The sequence below is a fragment of the Mchenga conophoros genome, linkage group LG14, assembly GCF_057382185.1.
Source record: "Mchenga conophoros isolate Kocher_MC1m ecotype Shallow Benthic linkage group LG14, M_conophoros_male_GT1.1, whole genome shotgun sequence".
In the NCBI taxonomy this organism is placed as follows: domain Eukaryota; kingdom Metazoa; phylum Chordata; class Actinopteri; order Cichliformes; family Cichlidae; genus Mchenga; species Mchenga conophoros.
The window spans coordinates 31,616,937-31,634,612 of record NC_140539.1 but is presented as its reverse complement, the minus strand read 5'-3'; the positions used below and the strand labels follow the sequence as shown (position 1 = coordinate 31,634,612).

The following is a 17,676-nucleotide window of genomic DNA, read 5'->3' as shown; positions in this document are numbered from 1 at the left end:
AGGAAACAGACCATTGGCGCCTTTCCATTAATGCTAATAGAGCTGGGTGACATTTACCGCCTACACAAGACATGCTGTCTGACACACCAGTGCTACAGTAAATAGGTTGCGTTACATTAGGAGAGGAAATGTAAAACTGTAGTCAATAAACATCAGAATTTATAAGAATGTGTTAGGAGAAATAATGCAGGATTATTATAGCTTTTTTATGTTGAAAAAAGGCCTACTTGTCCTCATTGAAGAAGATTATTTGCTGTTTATTGCAGTTTCCTATAAAAACATTTTTCTTAAGGTTTTTAAACTTCTGGTTGTTCTGAAAAATGCTTTTTGTTTTACTGTTTGTCTCACGATAATTAACAAACTGATCCAAAGACTAATTTATAACAAAAATTCTTAAAGTTTCAAAAAAAAACACATAACCAAACAATGCCTTACATCATGGTGAGTCACTCCACAGGTACATTTTAAGCATTAGAAACCTAACTGACTCTGTGGTAAATTATTTTACATAAAACATATGAAGCACAGATTTTATATCTACCTAAATCTATTTATTAAACAGCTCTTACCAGTTTCAGGGTGGGTTTTTTGTTGTTATTGTTCAAAAACCTTTCCACAATTTGAAGAAGAATACAGACAGTAAATATTAATTCCAGAATAATCGTGCATAAACTGCGCCAGCGGCTGACAAACAATTCTCCCATTACATCTGAAGTCTTATTTCTAAGCCCTATCTGAGCCTGACAAAATACGACTGAAACATAAAACACCATCATTCATCACACTATACTTCATAATTACAGCAGTTGTATTGTTTAAATGAATGTACAGCTATCGGACGTTTTTCCAGATATAATCCTGAACTCACCTGTGCTGCTTTACTTGTTTTCCATCCAGAAATCTATAAAAAGTGACTTTGGTCATGCAACTGAATAAATATTAACAGTTCCCTCTGTCCTTGGATGATAGAAAAGGTCTGCTGTTTACCCCCTTAACCAGCAGTTAAGTCAACATGTGTAGGCGTCCAGGAGCCACTCTGCTCTGTTCCCACCTGTATCAGCAGGAGCTAAAAGTTTTCTAAACAGCTAGCCTTCCCTCTTAGGGGGATAATATCAGGCCTTTATTATTCAACTGTAGCTCATAGTGAGAGCGCTGCCAGATCCTCTTGTGTCCCACAGCCACAGGTTGGACCACTGGGAGCAAGTAACATGAGCTGGGAATTCCTCTCTGTTTGGCATTCTGTAACACGATACTGAGACATTCTGTCCTCTCATCCTCTCTCTAAGGAAATCTCTTGTGGATAAAAGGCTGGATGGGCATGATGCCAAAAATGAGAACTTGTGTTTTCCCTCCACAACCCACATCTTTAAAACTGTGTACAGTATAAAATTACAGTTTCACAAAGAGATGAAACCCAGTTTGGCTGTGACACAATGGCTCTGAATGTTAAAAGCTGTGCACAACTCAAGCATCTGTGGCAACTGAGGGCGTCCTTCCTTTACCATTCTCTTTGTGCAACATTACCAAAAATATATTTTTAAAAAACCCAGCTGTTATGTAATTCATTGCATGGATATGACGTGACAAAATGCCCAAAGAAAACCTAGTTTAGATACAGAATTAGGTGGGTAGTCCCACAGTCTCATCCCAAACTTTTGATAAATATTGATTGGCAACAACATGAGCAAAAACGTTTGGGGTTTTTATTTTGTTTTGTCCTGAGCCTTTATAAATCTTCTTCCTTTCATACTCTTTTGTAAAACAATCTAAAATAAAAAGAACAAATTCATTCATTCATTAGTCTAATAAGTAATTATCGTCAGTGAAGCATCCGTCTTAATATGCCTACTCTCCAAAACACTTCAAACTACCACTGTAGTTTCCTGCCAGGAACAAATTATCATGTACTCACGGGATGTTTTCATCATACAGCCAGAGTGGTTCATACCGGTATATCCATCAAATCTTAAGAGTGTCTCTCAGCATGTCAGAGCATCTTCATTCCCACACTGAGCCACATTCCTGCCCTCTCTCCCTGTCTGAACACAGCTTCCAGTTGGAACTCAGATCCACAGCTCCTTTCCCTTTCTCTTTCCGTCTACCCCCAACTACCATGTGCCTGTCCCAACACTAAATCTCTCCTTCAACCCACCCCTTTCTGTGGCAGACTTGTGAACATTCACCCCCGTCTTCTTCCCCTTCAGCTCCTACTGCCCGACCCTCCTATCCAGCTCTGCCCACGACAACTCTTTTATACCCCACTCAGCAGATTTTTTGGCAAACATCTAAGCTATAACCAACAGAGGAGATTGCCTCTGAATCCTTGGACTCTCTTGTATTTCAATAATTAAAAATTAAGAATTTCCTACCATTTCCTAAAAGATGTTTCTCGACTCTCACTCAGTTTTCTGTCCAGATTACACGAGGTCAGCTTTTACAGTTTTTTTTTTCGAAACTTCATCCAAGAAGTGTTAAAAGTGATGTGGGAAAAGTTTAACTTAAACAAACAAAAGGGAAGAACGTTTTTTACAGACTCCAGATGTTGTTACAGCGGGTCAATGAAATGGAAAAAACGTAGGCAGCTGAACTCTGGGAAAACCATGACATAAACTGTCAGCAATCAGCAGCAGTGAATCATGCTGAGCCCCTCGGCTCACAAGACTCTGCGCTAACATCATCCTAACAGTAATATATGTCAATCTGTTTCAACTCTATGTCTGAAACAAAACAAATACACTCAAAGTCGTCTGATATGGTGAGAGTGTAGTTTCAAGTAAATAAATGCATAAAGAACACGATTTTTTAAAAATAAAATCTTTAAATAAAATATATTTTGACACAAACACACGTTTAAAAAAAGCAAAAAGTCAACTCAATTTACCTTAGAGTTCAATGTAAATCTTTTAAAGTGAAAGAATCAAATAAGCAAATGTTTTTATAAATCAAATCCAGAAGGACACTGGGGCCGGATTGGCTGTACAATACATCAATAGCCTAATTTTACATTATACTGATTAAATCCCCATAATTATGATTTATGAGGAAAACCTATTGGTTTAATATGCGGATAAAGCCACTTTAAAATGATCAGGGTTTTCCATGGCTCTGCGATTACGTAAGGATATCATATCCATCCATAATTTCCTATCATGTGAGTAGAATTCCAGATGTACTCCGCTTGCCCTCTGCCTGCCTCGCTGTGACACTTCTGCCATTTCCTCTCCTGGTCTAATGGGGCCAGGACTGGGTATAAAGCTTCAAGCACAGACAGAATGGCAGAGTCCCTCCACTTTAGTTACCTCAATAAATCATTTAACAGCAAAGACACTAAGAGCATGGCAGAACTTTAAAACGCTCAAACAAACGGTTTAATTTACTATCTGTGTATGCCCACACAAATGTGCCTCCTCCATACTTCGGTGCCACAAAATGAATCAGCCAGATGACTCAGACTGTAACTGAGTACTGAGACTGTCTATAGGAACACCTGGAGAATGATAAACAGAACCAGCAATATGGAAAAAAAAAAGATTCCACTAGAAGGTGTCGTCATCCTGGGAAGCCTAGAGGTGAGGCCTCTCTTCTCCTTTATGATGCTAATTGCATACAGACACCCACTCACTGTGTGGAGTCAGCTAAGGCTAGACAGACAGCCAGGGGAAACACACTGTCCTTCTCCTAGTCTGCAACAAAACCGCAACATCTGATGTTTCATGCTGAAAATAGCCTTACATTCCTTCTGTCTCACAGCTTATAATTGTGTACAGGGGAGCAAACAGGAAGCGCAAAAGAAGAGAACAGAAGAGTTCAAGGAAATGCTTGCAATTCACAAGGTGGATTAATAGTGTGCTGCCCCATGCAATTCACCTAATGCCGTGGGAATAAAGCCTTCCTATTTCAAAAGAAGGTCTTAATTAACAAAGCTCTACATGTCCCTCAGACTCCAATATCCTCAGCACAATATGCCACAGCGAAACAGGAGGTGCCACTGCTTAACATCACAACTGCCTTTCAGTTTATAACATTCACATTATCACTGATAAACTACCAAGATAGTGAAATAAAGAATACTAGTCAAATTCAAGAGACTTTGTTTCTCTCGTATTGAGTGACAACAGAGTACCTTTGCAGATTTGACTTTGTTCTTGATTGGCACATGAGCTAGATGGCTCCACAGGCCAAGTAATTACAGAGAGCCAATGTTGAATCATCCAGGGACCTCCACCCCCTCATTTGATCCTGTGGGGCACACAGGGGACCTGTTATCCTGCGGTCGACACAGGATGCAGGTTTAAAATGATCAGCTTTTGGCTGTGTTGCTAAGACACCAAGGCAAAATGTCCCCAAATACAAATGAGCTGTGCAAATCTTGGGCCAACTTCTGCCCTGTGGTCCACACTGACCTGTGGAGAGATCCTTTCATTGGCCGACAGGTCTCCAGTAACAAAGTGGATAAAAAAAATCTCGGTGCCTCCTGAAGAACAGAGACTTTAGGACAATCACAGTGTGAGCCCAGAAAAACCTGGTGCCAAGGCGGCATTAGCATTCTGAACCTGTGTAAATGCAAGGTTTCACAATTAAATCTTAGATCCACAGACCAGCCTTTTAATCTATCATCATCATTTGGGCTTTAATTCTTTTCTTTGTCTGTTAAAAGTTATAAACCTTAGCATTTTTCATTTCTCAGCAGACACACACACACAAACTCACAGCAAGCACGTATTGATTAAATAGTAAAATGAGTAAATAACATAACAACGTGAGCTAGGGATCTGCTGCTGTTGACCATTGCCAAAGCCTGCTGGGTCAAAAGTCATCTGGGCTGTGTTTTTCTCTTGAGGTCCTGTATTGAATTTAAACAAGAGCAGCACAGCTGTGGTAACACTCTCCTTCACCTCTGAAGGACACCCAGAGAGAAGGTTCTTTCATCTTCAGGGGAAACAACCCATCAGCTCGCTTTCTTTCACCATTCATATTGCCTTTTGTCTAGAAATAGCCATTAGAGCTTTTTCAGCATTCACAAGCTAGTAATGATAATACAATGCACAGTGACAACAATTAAATACCAAGACGCTAACTCACATACGCTCATTCCTGTGCAGTGTTGGTCAGCAGTAGGTTTAAAAAACAACAACAACAAAAAAAAACCTTCAGTAAAATTCCAGCTTGAAAATCATGTGGGAATGGCACGATTCATGATAATCCAAACATTGCTAAACTCTAGTAAATAACTACAAATGGTTTCTAAAAGCAAATATCAGTTTATGTTCCAAGTCAACAGTCAGAAAGAAAAGGGAAAGCTTTCAAAATCACTCTGCCACAAACAGCCTTTCCATGGAGGATTTACAGATGATCCCAGACACAAACTGTAAACTGATAGCCATTCCTGCTGGCTGGGAGTCAGAGCCAGAAGACAAATAACTGGGTATGATGCTGGGGCCACGTGGCTTCTGAGCAAGCCAAGTCTTCAAAGTTCAAACCATCAGCTCTACAGTGTTTTCAGGCAGGCTGTTACAGTGTCTCACATTGACTTGGTTTCGAGAAAACGTTCTAACAATCACATGTTGAATCCCTGGGGTTGCTTTGCAAATAGCAAAAACTGAGGTTAGTGTCAAGTGTACTTCTGCTTCACAGACAGGTGTTCTGCTTCCTCCCCTTTGGTCACACTACAGGATACTTTGGCACATGGCTTCAAACTGACACTTAAACAGAAGTGTCTTTTACTACAGAAGGGACCTCTGACCCCAAACTCTAGAAAGGATGGTAATTTCCAGATCCCCATGTACCTCCACTTTACTGCCAATAGCTCTGAATAGAGGAGAAATCAATCAGTCGAGCTTTCTGTGAAATACATACGCAGCAACTTCCAAGAGACAATGTGAAAGCTAAACACTTCCAGACACTGAACTGAAGCCACGTTCCCACGCATGTTAAAGTGTTCTGAAAACTATCGTGGAGGCCCTTTTCTTAAGGATTTGCTTTCTTTTGTGATAAAAGTATCAGCTTTGGCTTTTGCTGATTTCCTTCTTCATGCAGGCAAAAGTCCCTGAAACCCTGGACTATTTCCTCAACCCACAGTGATCTTTATAGATTAATCATTGCTCTAGTTTTCAGATGAAATTATTCACTCTATCAACAGATAAGAAACACAGTGCAAGATTAATAACATGGGCAGGGCAGTAATAACATGCACCAAGGAGTTGCTATCTGCTCTCATAAATTTTCCTTTTTCAAAACTGTGGGTTTTTTTTTAAAGCCAACATAGGAAGCATAGCTTGTTGAAACAGATCCTAGAGAGCTATTGTACCTGTGGACATATGTGCTCCCTGCAGTCCTGATGTAAGGCCTGCAATCCTATCAGACTTACGGTGAGCTCCACTTTCTCTTCACTAACATCTCCTTGGAGCTGTCTGCTACCTCCCCTCTTTCTTTTCCGTTTCCCTCTCTCAGCAAGATTCCTGTCAGGGCTCTTCTAGTTGACTCCCTCCTCCTCGTCTTTTATGGCAGCTCTGTTACAGTTAGCTCCTACAGTTTCCCATGTGGCCATGTAGTTAAATGTAACACTTTAGTCCTACAAACAAACTAAACAAGTTCTTATACAGTAGGTCTTTGATGCATCTGCATTCAAAGTCCATACATCTTGTCTTTTATGTGAAATTCTATAGGGTGCATGCCTTGATTCTCCATTCTCTTTGATAGTCTACGTAAACACTACAATTTGGTTTTCCAGTGAAGAAGAATTACTAATTGCTAAGAATTACTGACAAACTCTCAGGCAGCTCAGGTGAAATCTTGACAGTAACATGAAAATAGAATTACTGGAAGCTTTATGACACATGTTTCTAATGTTGTGGCAAAAAAAAAAAATTCAGATGCTAATTAGTATAAATGTCTTGATGCATGCTCAATCATCCAGGTAAGGAAATCCCAAAATGCTCCAGGTGATCCAGAAGAGAAGAAGGACAACTGCTGCCTAAGTGAAAACCCTTAGTGAGCCCTTATGAGTCAGGAGTATCGGAACACCTGAGGCACATTTTCTCTGTGATTTTCAAACCCCAAAACACGCTGCACCAAAAATTGGTCCACCCCAAGGATCCAGTTGCCTGGCACAAACAGAGTAATATTGTGTACGCCATTAAGTGCCAGGAGAATTACTGTGATTAATACATCGGGGAAACCAACAACCTCTGGCTAAGCGGATGGCACAACACAGAAGCACTAAGCAACCAGTGGCCACTCTCAATGGTGAGGATGTACACATCCTGGACAGGGAGGAACGCTGATTTGAGCGGGGAGTCAGGGAGGCCCTTTTTCGTGAAAAGAGAAAGAGCATCTCTGAATCAAGGAGGGGGCCTAAGGGTACATCTTTCACATTGCAGCCATTCCCCAACTCTCTGTGAATGCTTCCCATGACCATTGATCAATGCTTGTGACAATTTGCATATTAATGATCAAGAAACTGACCTCACAGCCCATTTTTCATCAGTGGTGCTAGTTTCAGTCATTATGCAAATGTACTGTTTATAAGATTGGGGAAACCTGCAGTCAGCTGAGACTGAAGAAGTCGCTTGAATGAGTGACGAAACGTTTCCCCCCACTGAAAAGGCTACATCTAGATGAACAGAATCAACTTTTTGAGATAATTAGTATAAACTAACACATCCTGTGTAGTTTATGAGTGAAGTAATGAGTAAAGACAAACATAGAAAGGAAAAAAACATCCTGAAGAAATCCTTCTGAAGTCAGATCCTGCAGAGCTCTATTAGGTCCTCCTTCCTCTCATTTGGAAAGGTTCCCAGAGGGCACTATGGAGGGTTCCCTCCTTCTCTGGGAATGGCCTGGGAGAGTCAGAGGGTAGAGAGAGGGCCAATGTCAGAGCACGGGCCCCATACCGTGAGAAAGCCCTCTCAGGACCTCCACAATAAAAGCATGGAGCATCCGTTGGGATGCTGGTCCTAATTAACAACTTCAAAGTGAGTGGCTACAAGATTTCCTCAGGAGCTTGATGTACTCATGAAACAGACTTGTGAGTGGCAGCACAGAGGATCATACTGTCAGCACAACTTTTGTGTATGACGAGGTACAGCTTTGGTTTACCAGTACTGCCAGCCACCCATAGAGTTAAGTGACTGTTCTGCTCTATTAGAGCATTTGTACTCTTACCCACAGAACAATAACTTAAAAATGTAAAACCACTTCTCATCTGTGCCCGTCGGCGTCTGGGCTGAATAGCCTATAAAGAGGAGAGACGGCGGCTGAATGTCTGTGACCTGGATGTGCGCTGCCTTTACACTTCTGTCATTTTTTTCCAGCTATGACTTGTAATGCACATTTCTACCACAAGAGGTCAGTCAAGTGTTAAACTCTGGCACTTAGAGCACTGTGTTTTAATCACCAATTATTTTGGACTATATAATACATAGTTATCTATATTTTTTATTTCACATCCATACAAAATACATTTATATATAAGCAAATGTGGAAATTTAAGGTCAGACCCCTAAAGGCACTGACTATATAATCTCTTTTCTAACCAAGACCAAGCCAAAATAAATCTACTATTCACTGTAAAAACAGTACAGCATTTTTTTGTGGCATGTGGAATATAAAACATCTGAGCAGTTTTCCAAAGCACTTCTGTTAATATGTGACTTTGTGTTCCTGTTACAGTGCAGCCAAGGCATTTCTTCAATCTGCACCTAGTAAATGATTAGCTCCACACATGTGGCAGCTGTCAGCCTCAACTGATTCACACACAGGAGAAGGAGTTTGCAAAGAGTATGTGAGCTCTTTGCTCTTTGCCAAATACAGGCAAAAAGTGGGAATCTGCAAAAGAGCTTTATGAATGCGATGTTTGCTTTACTTGTTAGAGGTTGGTTGGAGTGAGCCAGTTTGTTCCTGAGAGTTACAAGATTCTTAACCATTTGTTTTTTCCCCCTCTGTTTTTTAGTCAACAGAGCAAGAAATTTCCACCAACTAACAAACTGTACACAGTACATTTTGACCTTAGGAACAGTGGGATCTACAACAAGAACCATGTAGAGCTATAGTTTAAATAGCTCTGTTATTCAAGTGTATATGTGCTCTATTATTTAACACTCAAATAATATCTGAAATAAAATGTGTACGCCTGATGTTTTCATTGAAATTCAGACCTTTTTCCATTTGCCAGTTCAACAAAGGAGGATTGGGAGACAAAAATCTGAAACAAGGGTTGTTTAAACAATGTTGAACACTAACAATCTATTTATCTTTACACTTTTTAAACAGGTATTAGGAAGAAAGTCTTTGAGGGGGGAAAAAGCTTTTTGGTTTCGTAGATGTAAATGGCAAAACAGGATTTACAATAAAAAGTATAACAACTGGAACATTAATTTTCTAAAATTCTTAACCTTTTTGAGTACCATCCTAGCTTGCATACACCCTGGAAAGAACAGGCAGCACATTGTCCTCAAATGTTCACACCCACAGCAATACAGAGAATAAAACCACATTGGCATGTGACCAAACTCATATACATACATACATATATCTACATCTTAACTACTATGTTTAACTATCACACAGATTTCAACACACATTTCGGTAAACGGGAAGTTATACAATACGTCCAACACCACATGACAGTCAGTTAGCAGCTTTTGACTATCGCAGCCAATTAAAATGTGAAAAAGGAAGAACTTTTTAAAGTCTTTTTAAGACTCTTTGCTTACATCCTGAATTTCTTTCCTCAGCTAAGCAGCTTCACTTTTGCAAAAAACACCAAAGTGCAAAAACACTAAAGGCTAAGACTTAATTAGAAATAGCATGGTATGGATTGGGACATAGCATTGTTATGCCTAAACTAATACACACACAATTTTAGTAATCATGTAACAGAACAAACTGCAACAGTACAAGCCATAGATTTCATTATCTGAAGTGTGATGACTGTAATGTTGGATGTAGACAACCAGCTAAGCACATTGTCAAAATTGCTTTTCCCTCCCTGTCAGTTTTATTTACTGCCCCCTTAAGGCAGCAATCAAAATCTGCATAGCACTCTCAGCTACAGCCCAGAAACTCATGAATAAAAGATAAACAGGCTTGAAGGAGCCAAGTTAACAATGTGCAAGGCTACATCTTGACTTATCATCATACTTTCATTTGAAAGAAGGAGCAGTTATATTTGTTTCACACTCAGTTCATCAAACGCGCCACATGTTGTAGCAGACCGCTGATGAATAATGCAGTGCTTTGGCAGAGGAGCCTTGACAGGGACAGGGCATGGTCTCACTGGATTCCTTACTTTGAGGAGCCCCTTCTACTGATACAACTTCTCAAAAGACAGAACAATGCAAACCCATTTCCAATGCAGTTTTCAAACCATCTTCCAGTCGGAGGAAGAACAGACGGTGCAGCTTGTCCTCTTAAAAAGCTTAAGTGGTCCTGTCTCCTCTATGCTAACTACTTAAAAATCTGCAAGCAGTACACACATTATCCCACTCAAATATTTCTGCCTCAGTAACTTATCTCTTTTAATCATTTAAACTTTACAGAAAATATAAACCTTGTCATGAAACCTTGATAAAAAAAGCAAACACTTGGTGTTTACCAAGTGTTGCTGTGTGGCGACATAAGTACTAATGTAGCTGACAGCACAATTAAGTAGGAGCCTTACAGCCATGGTAGCAAAAGAAAAGATGCAGATTCACTGATATGCACACAGCTGCCACTCAGTAACTTCTGTCATATTAAAAGGAGCAAGATTTGTCCTCAGCTATGAAGGAAAGCACTAACGGCCTTTCCAGGCTAGAGATTGGAGCCCGCTGCCTGCGCCAAGGTCAATAAGGCATGAAGAAAGGCCATGGAAGGGTCACACTGGACAGAGCTTCTTGTTCAAAACACAACAGCCCCTCACTTAGGAAAAGGCCCCAACACAGTAAGCGAGAAAATGTAGCAATGTTGCTGGAAATTCATCTTTGCTGGAGCAAACATTTCCAGCAAAGATGAAGCTTCCAGAAGTTTTCCATGATAAAACAGGAATGCTTCCACAGAGGAAAAAATGGTCCATGAACAATCGATGAACAGTCAAGTTTCATGATAGTCTGGCCGAGTTTATAGGAAAACAGATGAAAATCATCCCTTTTAACGTAAGACATATGTGCATGCAAAAATAAATGTGGCTAGTACCGACCTGTGGTAGAAGACTAAATGTATCATTCAAATGTCAGTAATAAAGGTCGTTTCTTTTTTTAAACAAGAACAACAGTACAAAAAATCGACACATTCTTGTCCAGAGACTATGTGCAGTGCCTGGACACAAATGGCTGTTTAAATGTATGATGTACTGTATGTATCTCTGCCCTATGAATAGTAACAAACAGATGCAGAAATTCTGAGAATCCAGGCAAGGGTTGAGCAGGGAGGATTTGAGGGAGAGGGCAAAAAGCTGCAGACAGACTGTAAGCCCTCCAGAGTAATCGCATGTGGGATACTCTTCTGAAATCTCAGAAATATTTTCAAGGACAGAGACGCATTCCTGCTGTAATATACAGACCCCTTCAGATCTGGAATCAGCCAACATACCTTTTTTTTTCTCATCTTAATTCACACAGCTGTGCGTGCACATCCATCTACTCTCCAAGCTGGAAAGACAGAATATTTCGAGAGTAACAACTAACGATACCTTAACTTAAAGGACTGAGGAGGATCCCACGCAGATAGCTCAGGATACCTTGAAATGTCATCTAATCGGAAACGTGACTAAGATCGAACGGCCGTCCCTGGAATGTTGGAATGAAACAATACATGAGTAATGCTGCCCATCACCATGACCCACACTCACTTTCAACCTGCTGTGTCAACAGGGCCGACCAGCTGGAATGCAGCAGCTACTGCCAATACACAAAGATCAATTCGGTGGCTCTGTAGCCAGTGCTTTAAAATACCACTTCACTGTTAGCTTCAGCACTTCAGACTGGTGTAAGAGCACAAGATGATACACAACTGATACTTCCTTTAAGAAGCATTTTAGTTGTTTATCACTGTTTTTTGGTTAGATTTTTTTTAAAGTTTTTTTTTTTTTTAAAGTCACAGCAGGAAAATTGCTTAATTGTGACAAAACACTGGTTCCAACTAAAAATTCCAAGCTACTCCTCAAAAACATGACAAATAAGATCTCCCATAAAAAGAAACCCTGTTATTAAAATGACTTAACTTGAATAAAAGCATCTTACATTGCACTTTAAACATACATGTTTTCTGTCCTTGTCATAGATGACCCACAATGTTGGTTTGCTGTCAACCTAGACATCTGTGATCTGAAAACAACACGTCTGGTTACATGACGCCACACGTCAGTACACACCAGATCATAAAGATTTCCACCAGAAAACAGGCGTACACACACGCAGTACTGGGAAATCCACCCAACAGCACCCTTTGTGCATCTTTTACATCATCACAATCAAAAACAAGCCTTGTGTTTTGCCCTTGCCTCTGCGGCGATACAAAATATTATCCACACAAGGCTGCATTATCTGACTCACGCTCTTGTTACTGTGACTGAGAGGAGAACTATGCTGTACGTTACCATCTGATGACCAAAGTTTCTTAGCAATGAAGCTTATGTTATGAAATGCAGCCACCCTTTGATCCAGCGGCAGAGTGCTCACACCTGCATGAGGGAGCGGGAGTCGTAGTATTTAGTTGTCTTTGTTGTTATACATGCCCTTTCTTGGCCTCTGGGGAATGGATTTAAGTCTCCAGGTATTTAAAGACAAAGGAAAGAGGTTAGAGGCCCCGGAGGAAGCTGAAGGCGAAGGGCTCACCTGGTTACAAGCAGCAATCTTTAAATGAACGGAGTGCTTGTAAACCTGTCAAGTCAAGACATTCATTGATGTATTGTGTTTACACTGTGGGCCCAGCTCTTCTTACATAACTGACCCTATTGATTATCACCTATCTGTATTTGTTATAGTCAGTCAATACCAATTATTTAACACCTCTGCACCCTTGACTACCTGTTGGCTAAAGGTCAAGTTTTTTTTCTCTTCTGCAGCGATACACACAAGCACACCCTGTTTCCGGGTGTCCTGTACATGTGTCTTAAAAAGGCTGTTAACACTGAATTCCACTTTTATCTAGAAATAAGTGAGAAACCAATAGAGATACAAACTGATATGAAAAAGACAATCAGCTTATCCCAATCAAAACAAGACACTACTTTGTCAACATATCATCCTGCAATCACAGCCTCATATTCACAAACACATGACAGAACTTATTCACTCCATGTTTTGACTACCACCTCGCTTAGTCAGTATTCCTCTCAATCCTGGAAAAATGACAAATTCACTCAAAAACCAAACAACCAAAAGAATTGAATAATTGTCTGAACTGTCACTTCTGTCCTAACAAGCCTCCTACCTCCAGCAATCTTCTTGAGTAGTTGCTGCCTGGCAATAATCCTGCCCAACCTGTAGCCAGAGCGTCTGCGGTGATGGTCCATTCTCAGGTATATATCCTGAGTCTCAGGGGTCATACTCCCGAGGCACTCACTGGCCGTGGACTCGGGAAGCTCCCAAAACATAACTGTAATAAGCCCCTATCCCCTGGCTGATAAACACTCAACCACACAGGGTCTGACCAACAGAAAACTTCACATACATGCGTGAAAAGCCTAAAGTGAGCAGAGAGGGAGGGCACAGCGGAGGCTATGGGGGGAGGAGTGCCAACACTTCAGCCTGTCTCTGCAGGCCATGTGACCACAATGAAACCAATTGCAAGCAGGCAGTGGGAGTACTGCCCACCTTTCTGAGCTGAATCCAATGTCTGTGTGAATACTTGTCAACTTCCCCCTGCTCTGGAGGGAAATATAAATACCACTGGAATGCCTATGAACTGAGTAAGGAGAGCAGGAGAGGATGAAGAGGGGTTTGGGAGGGCTTACAAAAATAGTGGCTTTCAGACCCTCCCTGTGCTAGAACAATACTTGTGCTGTTGCAGGTCACACAGGCACCAAATTTACTGCACGAGAAATTCTTGGTGTCGTTTTCGAGAAAACTACGGAACGGGAATGAGAGCGAGAAGTTGTTCTTCATTTGAGAAGTCTCATTTCTGCTCACCCACACCCACCACATAACAGCCTCTCATAACAGCCAGTCACAGGAAGTGCTCTCAGTAGGCTGCCTATAAAGTGTCAGCTACTCACAGGAAAAATAGCTTGGAGTTGGAACACGACTGACCTAATTCCACTTTACTAAACTGAAAAGTAAAGATCAATCTCCAGCAAGTACTTTAATCAGTTCTGATGATCAAAATTAAAGGCTTCATCTCCCTGACACAATAATGTTTAGTCTCACTTTTGTACAATCTGACTATTATCATCAGTGTTGGGTAAGTTACTTTAAAATAGTAACTTAGTTACATTACTAGTTACTTCTCTCAAAAGTAACTCAGTTACTTCAAGTTACTCGTTACTTTCAAAGTAACTAGTTACTAGGGAAAGTAACTTTGGTTTTACTCAGAATTCTCTTGTTAATGTGTTTCTTCCATAACTTTGCCAGTCTTCTAGCTTGCTTACTTGCCACAAGTGCACTGTGCCACCTACCAATAGAAAGGATATGATAACGTGCATATTTCCACGAGAGAAATCCCACGCCTGGACCGTCATTGACTGCTGCCATGATTCTAGCCTACGTCACAGAGTCATGTGCGCCTTTTACATCCAACACAAAAACTGCAGTCGTGGTGCTTTCGATTGTACTCAGAACTCAGAAATTCTGCCTTCTGAATAGGAAGATGTAAGTAACACCAGACTGCAGATGAGCTGCATACAGGGCTGGACTGGGAAAGAAAATTGGCCCGGGCATTTTGACTAGAAACTGGCCCACCATTATAGGAAAAATCATAAAGCCTTTGAATGAAAACAAACACTGTTGTGACAGTGATGTTCACTGTTTTGATGGTATATATGCATCAATCTATCAATCGTTTGTTGTAAGATTCAGATAATTATTTTTTAAAAGCTAGACATTTTAAATGAGAATAAGAAAGTAAAGTATTTCTTTGTGCCCCCCATTCCCTGTTAATGCCCTACATGCCCCCTTGGCCACACTTTGCTAGATCCGCACCTGCACAGTTACCAGCTGTCAGCTACCTAAAAAAGGATCCTGGGGTTATTTGTCTCTCAGAAACAGTTCATAACTTCCCTTCAACTCATTCATGTCACCTAAAAGGTAAACCTGTTTCTCCATCACCTGCTCAGCTCTGATGATCCAGTAAGGACATCTCCTGGTTTCATCTTCATGTTTCCCTCTCACCAGATAACCAAACCATATCATGACCAGCAGCTTTTTTTTTACAGCTGTGGCTCCAGCAAACATCAGCTGATACTAGAAATTAATATTAAATAAATTCTAACAACAGCTGATCAAGCTTAAACGTGCTGCTGTTGTTTAGCGCGACATCCGCTGGTTTCCTCTTTCGGCGCAAAGTGGGCGATAAACAAACAAGAGAGCCGATCAGCTGATCATTGATCAGTTTTCATGATTGAAGTAGAAACGGGAGAGGGAGGGGGGAGAATGAGAGAAGAAGAGGCAGCTGTGCAGCGTAAAGACACAGAATAACTCCAGCTTTGTGCCTTTTTCATTGTAGCTGAATTACGGGACAAACTGTTCCTTTTCACCTCAATAAGAAACGCGTAATATTTTCTCTGAATACCAGACGGGACGGCTGGCAACTCTAATAACTTATGAACAAAATAAGGTTCAACATCATTAACTTCATAGCACCACCCAGCTGTGTAGAAACTCCGTCATGCTAGCTAGCACGCAGTACGGAAAAAGTCAGAATAACGAAAATAAACTCCACCTAAGCTTGGTTTATATCTGACCCAGAGAGACTGCAGGTCATAACTTCTTACCTGAAGTTCAGTTCACACTTGGACCGGCGTCCGCCTCGGGTCTCTTTTCCTTCTGCGTCCCTTTTCCTTCATCCACCTGCTGGCCTCCACCACTTGCTAATGTTACTGAATCTGTGGAAACTCCGCGATGCCACCACACGAAGTAACGAGTAACGACCCTATCTAAATCCCAGTAACGAGTAACGCGTTCCTGATTTTGGCATAATAACTAGTTACCGTGCTCGTTACCACAATAATAACGTAGTTACTGTAACGCGTTACTTAATAACGCGTTAGTCCCAACACTGATTATCATGTAATAGTTCCTCATAATTGCAGCTGTTGTAGCTGGTACACAAAGACTTAATGACTTTCCATTTTCTGCCATGGACCAACAGACATCTATCAAACTGTGACTTTAAATAAAGCTGTGTAGAGCAAAAGGAAAAATTAGGTATTTATGGGACAATCGCTACAACTTATTACAACTTCTTTTTGCATATAATCCCCCTCTCGCCCCCATTTATTTGTTTATTTATTCATATGCTACTCCGCAAGCTCATTTTCTTGTAAGACATTCCAGGACAGTAACAAAGTAACAGCTAAATCAATGTACAATGCATTAAAATAAAGATAAACAATCACATGCTCCCTTAAACACATTCTTTGTGATTCCCTTATGCTTACTAATGACAGAGCAACACATCCCCTGCAATCCTAAAGCTTTTTAGAAGCTTGTGAAAAGGTAAATGTCCTATCCCAGTGGGATCAGATATTAGCCGCTCTTTGAAACTGCTAGATTGCACCAATGTATGGGCAGTGTAGGTGACAGTTCGGTGCATTCACTTTATTTGTGCTCTATCCAGGCAACTCCACATGGCTTATTATTTCCAGTATTGCAAACACATCTCATTTGGATTATTTTTTGTGGAAAATATCCCAAACATATCCTCCAGAAACTAAACAAAGCTCAGCATAAAAACGGCGTTACAAGGTTGGATTTTTTGACTCCGCCTTCTTTTCAGGTTTTACAAGTAAAACCAAAAATGAATCTCCTCTAAGCTAAAAAAACAAAACAAAAAAAACATCTCAAATATTTTCAAAAGCAAGTCACTTACTCCATTTGGAATGGCAAACTAAATCATATATTCTTATGATTTTAAAGTCCACTTCTGTCAGCCAGTTTACACCATAAAATAACAGCCTTCTAATACCTGAAATATGCTTTGGTACCAGCAGACACACCCAGTGCCAATCAAGGCCCCTGCCACTCTCCCAGTGACTGTCCCGGCCTCAGCATACAGGCTTGTCTGTTTAGTGTGAGCATGGCGCCACACACGTGAATAGAGCAGAAATAGGCAAGCGACCAAGTTAAACACAGCCCCTGTCTGTTCCTCTCACTAGCTGGCATAATCCACCCTAGCTTAAGCTCACAAAGACCACAATTCAGCAGCACACTTCAGAGCCCGCTTCACATTTTCATAAACTTCTCCCGGGTTTAATGGCCCTCCCCACACCCTCAAGTGGCATGTTTAATACAAGGCTCTCGCTTTTTTAAAAGCACTAGGTGATGGTGCGACACCATTCAGATGATTTCATTGGGTGACGACTCTTTTTTTTTTCCCCTCTTTTTACACACACACAAACACCTGCATTCATTCATGTTGTGAAAGAATGGCTTAAAGTGTTAGATGCAAAAAATGAGGGCAAACATTTCTGCATATTTCTCTTCCCTTTTGTCTAGACGATGTATATCACCGAGTGCATCATACGTATCACATTACAGAATC

The 17,676-nt window shown here is 40.8% G+C and overlaps 1 protein-coding gene across 5 annotated transcripts in view; it reads right to left on the bottom strand.

The window, feature by feature from the left end:
• The window catches only part of stard13b (StAR related lipid transfer domain containing 13b), a 73,267-nt gene that overhangs the window by 11,317 nt on the left and 44,274 nt on the right, over positions 1-17,676 (bottom strand). The window contains exon 1 of one of the 5 annotated variants that reach the window (XM_085243938.1): positions 13,411-13,621. The exons of the other annotated variants lie outside the window; for them this stretch is intronic. Within the exon in view, the coding sequence (XP_085100064.1) occupies positions 13,411-13,573 (163 nt within the window). The 5' untranslated portion in view covers positions 13,574-13,621. Of the gene's footprint in view, positions 1-13,410; positions 13,622-17,676 lie in introns of those variants that run through there. 5 annotated transcript variants of the gene reach the window in all.